Source organism: Pelodiscus sinensis, chromosome 1 (assembly GCF_052426305.1).
Source record: "Pelodiscus sinensis isolate ZL-2025 chromosome 1, ASM5242630v1, whole genome shotgun sequence".
NCBI classification, from domain to species: domain Eukaryota; kingdom Metazoa; phylum Chordata; order Testudines; family Trionychidae; genus Pelodiscus; species Pelodiscus sinensis.
In genome coordinates this window covers 358,471,571-358,474,533 of record NC_143052.1, presented here as the reverse complement: position 1 = coordinate 358,474,533, position 2,963 = coordinate 358,471,571, and the positions used below count along the sequence as shown (strand labels likewise).

General features: G+C 46.7%; 1 protein-coding gene across 1 annotated transcript; it reads left to right on the top strand.

Annotated features, from left to right (window-relative positions):
- Positions 1-1,799: 1,799 nt before the first annotated feature.
- On the top strand, positions 1,800-2,747 carry LOC102460332 (olfactory receptor 52R1-like). Its single transcript, XM_006119567.3, has one exon. It carries the CDS (start codon positions 1,800-1,802, stop codon positions 2,745-2,747), a length of 948 nt encoding a protein of 315 aa, XP_006119629.3.
- Positions 2,748-2,963: the final 216 nt, after the last annotated feature.

The window sequence follows — 2,963 nt, the reverse complement described above, 5'->3', positions numbered from 1 at the left end:
AGTTTGTTCTCCGACGTCGAGAGAGAACCATGGGCACTCCGGCATGGGCGTTAGCAGTAGCAGCCCTGATTTCCTTCATTCCTAGGCCTTTATCCCCTTCCTGGCACCAGGATGTCCAACCTCTTAACCAAAGTTGGACTTTGCACCCTGAGATTTTGGTGGGTACCTGCAGCTGAGTGGGAGAGAGATCAGGGATGGGGGTGGTCTATGAATGTGTATAGGAAAACTACTTGAGCTGTCTTTGGACCGATTCCCAGAAAAAAAAACAGTTGGGAAATCTTGCAGTTAGGTACCAGGAAATCTGTTCTCTTGAGTTTTGCTGGAATCTGCAGATTTGAACTTATCTCCACTCATGCAATATTGAGTCATGGCCCATCTGTGTATGAAGACCCAACTGTAAGTTTTACCGCTAAGGTCTTCCATTATTTTTACACAATACAGATCTCAAAAATAACAAGAGAAATAGAAAAATGATTTCACCCTATGCTTTAGCACAATGCTATTGCTAAAGCTAATTCATATAGGGTGCTGTAGGCCTTGCATTGCTGGCATGCCATTAAACCATATCAAGAGAGGGATAAGATAGGAAAGATATATCTTAGCAGGCTACAGTGTGAATTTTCAGTATCTTATGCACTTGAGTCAAAGAACAGCTTTCCTTCCCACTTTTTAGTCTAAATATTTTCCTCCAAATCAGTTTTACTGATATTTTTTCTGGCTTTGCAGAATTAGTCCTTGTGAAGCACGGAGCATCTGTAGACAGTATTGCTTTGGAAAGGTACTCTGTCTGTCCATTTGAGTGTCATCGGTTTCATTCTTTTATTTTCCTCTCCTCTATCATATGCTCCATTTTTTTTCATTAAGTGAAACAGTCCCTGACTTCTTAGTCTGCCCACAAATGGCAGCCTCCCCCATTCTCACCACCTCTCTTGGAAATCACCTTTCTATCTGCTAAGTATCAGAGGTGTAGCTGTGTTTGTCTGAATCTGCAAGAGCGGCGAGGAGTCCTGTGGCATCTTACAGACTAACCTAAGTGTTGGAACATGAGCACTTCCACTGTGGTCTTTGCCCATGAAAGCTTATGCTCCAACACTTTGGTTAGTCTATAAGGTGTCACAGGACTCCTCGCTGCTTTTTCTATGTGCTCTGTCCTACACGGAGATTTGGAGACCAAAACTCAGCAGATGTCCACATTTTTCTGGATGGCACATTTTTCTCCATCCCATTCCTTAGGCAGCCAAATGTTGTCTTTGTTTTTGACACAGCTGCGAATGGGGAGGTGTTTCCTGGAGCTTCTATCAGTGACACCCAGATCTTTTCCCTGATTTATGGTCTAGTTGGGATGGTTCCCCCAACACATACCTTGGCAAAGGTTTGATTCCCCTCCCCCCCACTGGTTTTCCTTGCATTAAGGAACCATGGCGCGTACCCCGTATCCACACTCATGTTTCCTGCTCGTGCCTTAGAAGGTTTTCCCCACCACAAAGTGCAGGAATTAATGACTCAGCGAGCACAGTAAGATATGGAATTGGCATCAGTAGGATCAGTTGTTTATAGTTATTTTCTCTGAATGTTGGAAGTGTTATTTTTCAGTGTGAAGAAAGAGCAGTCTTCTTCACTCATAAACAAAGCCAGCAGCGGGGCATATTGTGTGTTATACTCACATTGTCTCTCCATGCAGGTATTTGTACCATGACCATCACCCTCAACTGGGGCACATCCACGAAGTCAGAGGAACGTAACGTACATACAAGGCATTCCATTCTGTAGCAGACACTTGGACACCTCCTCCCTGATCCATGTCAGATTCCAACACAACTACCTTCACCAACCCCTCCATCTTCATCCTAATGGGCATCCCTGGCCTGGAGACATCCTACATATGGATCTCCATCCCCTTCTGCACCATGTACATCATAGCAGTCTTGGGGAACTTCACCATTATGTTCATCGTGAAGACAGAGCAAAGCCTCCATGAGCCCATGTACTATTTCCTCTGCATGTTGGAAATCATTGATCTCATCTTGTCTACATCGACCTTGCCCAAAACACTGAGCATCTTCTGGTTCAATTCCAGGGAGATCGATTTCAACGCCTGCCTCACCCAGATGTTCTTCATTCACTGCTTCTCATCGATGGAGTCTGGGATCCTTGTGGCCATGGCGTTGGATCGCTACATGGCCATCTGTGATCCCCTGAAACATTCCACCATCCTGACCAACCGGATGGTGGCCAAGATTGGTCTGGCTGTGGGGCTGCACAGTAGCATTCTCGCGCTGCCCTACCCTTTCCTAACAAGGCACTGGTCTTATTGTAAAACCAACATCATCCCCCACTCATACTGTGCGCACATTGCCGTGGTGAAGCTGGCCTGCACTGACACCCAACTTAGTAGTTACTACGGCCTCTTTGTGCTCTTCTCTGTAAACGGTGTTGATGTCATTTTTATCATTGTGTCCTACACTCAGATCCTCAGGGCCATCTTCCGCCTCCCCACCAAGGAGGATTGGCTGAAGACTTTTGGGACCTGCGGCTCCCACCTCTGCCCCATCTCAGCTTTGTACATCCCAGATTTCTTCTCTGCGCTCACACACCGGTTTGGCCACAATGTTCCCCTTCATTTCCTCATTCTCTTTGCCAATGTGTATCTCCTGATGCCTCCCATGCTACACCCCATCATCTATGGGATGAGGACCAAACAGATCCGGGATAGGCTGCTCCAATTGTTTACACGTAAAGAGAGCTAAAGGTTTTCTCCTGGAGAACGGGCTTTTGGACCAAGCCCCATGCAGACCTGGCTACTGGCACGGTGGAGAAGCCTTCTTCCTTTAACCATGTTGGAAGGGAGCGATCCCTTCTCATACCCCAATCCTGCACCTTTCCCCCACATTGAGAACAGGCTGGGAGCCTGAAGGCTCATGCCAGCTCCTACCACATGGGTACAGAATTCCTGGGCCTCAGTT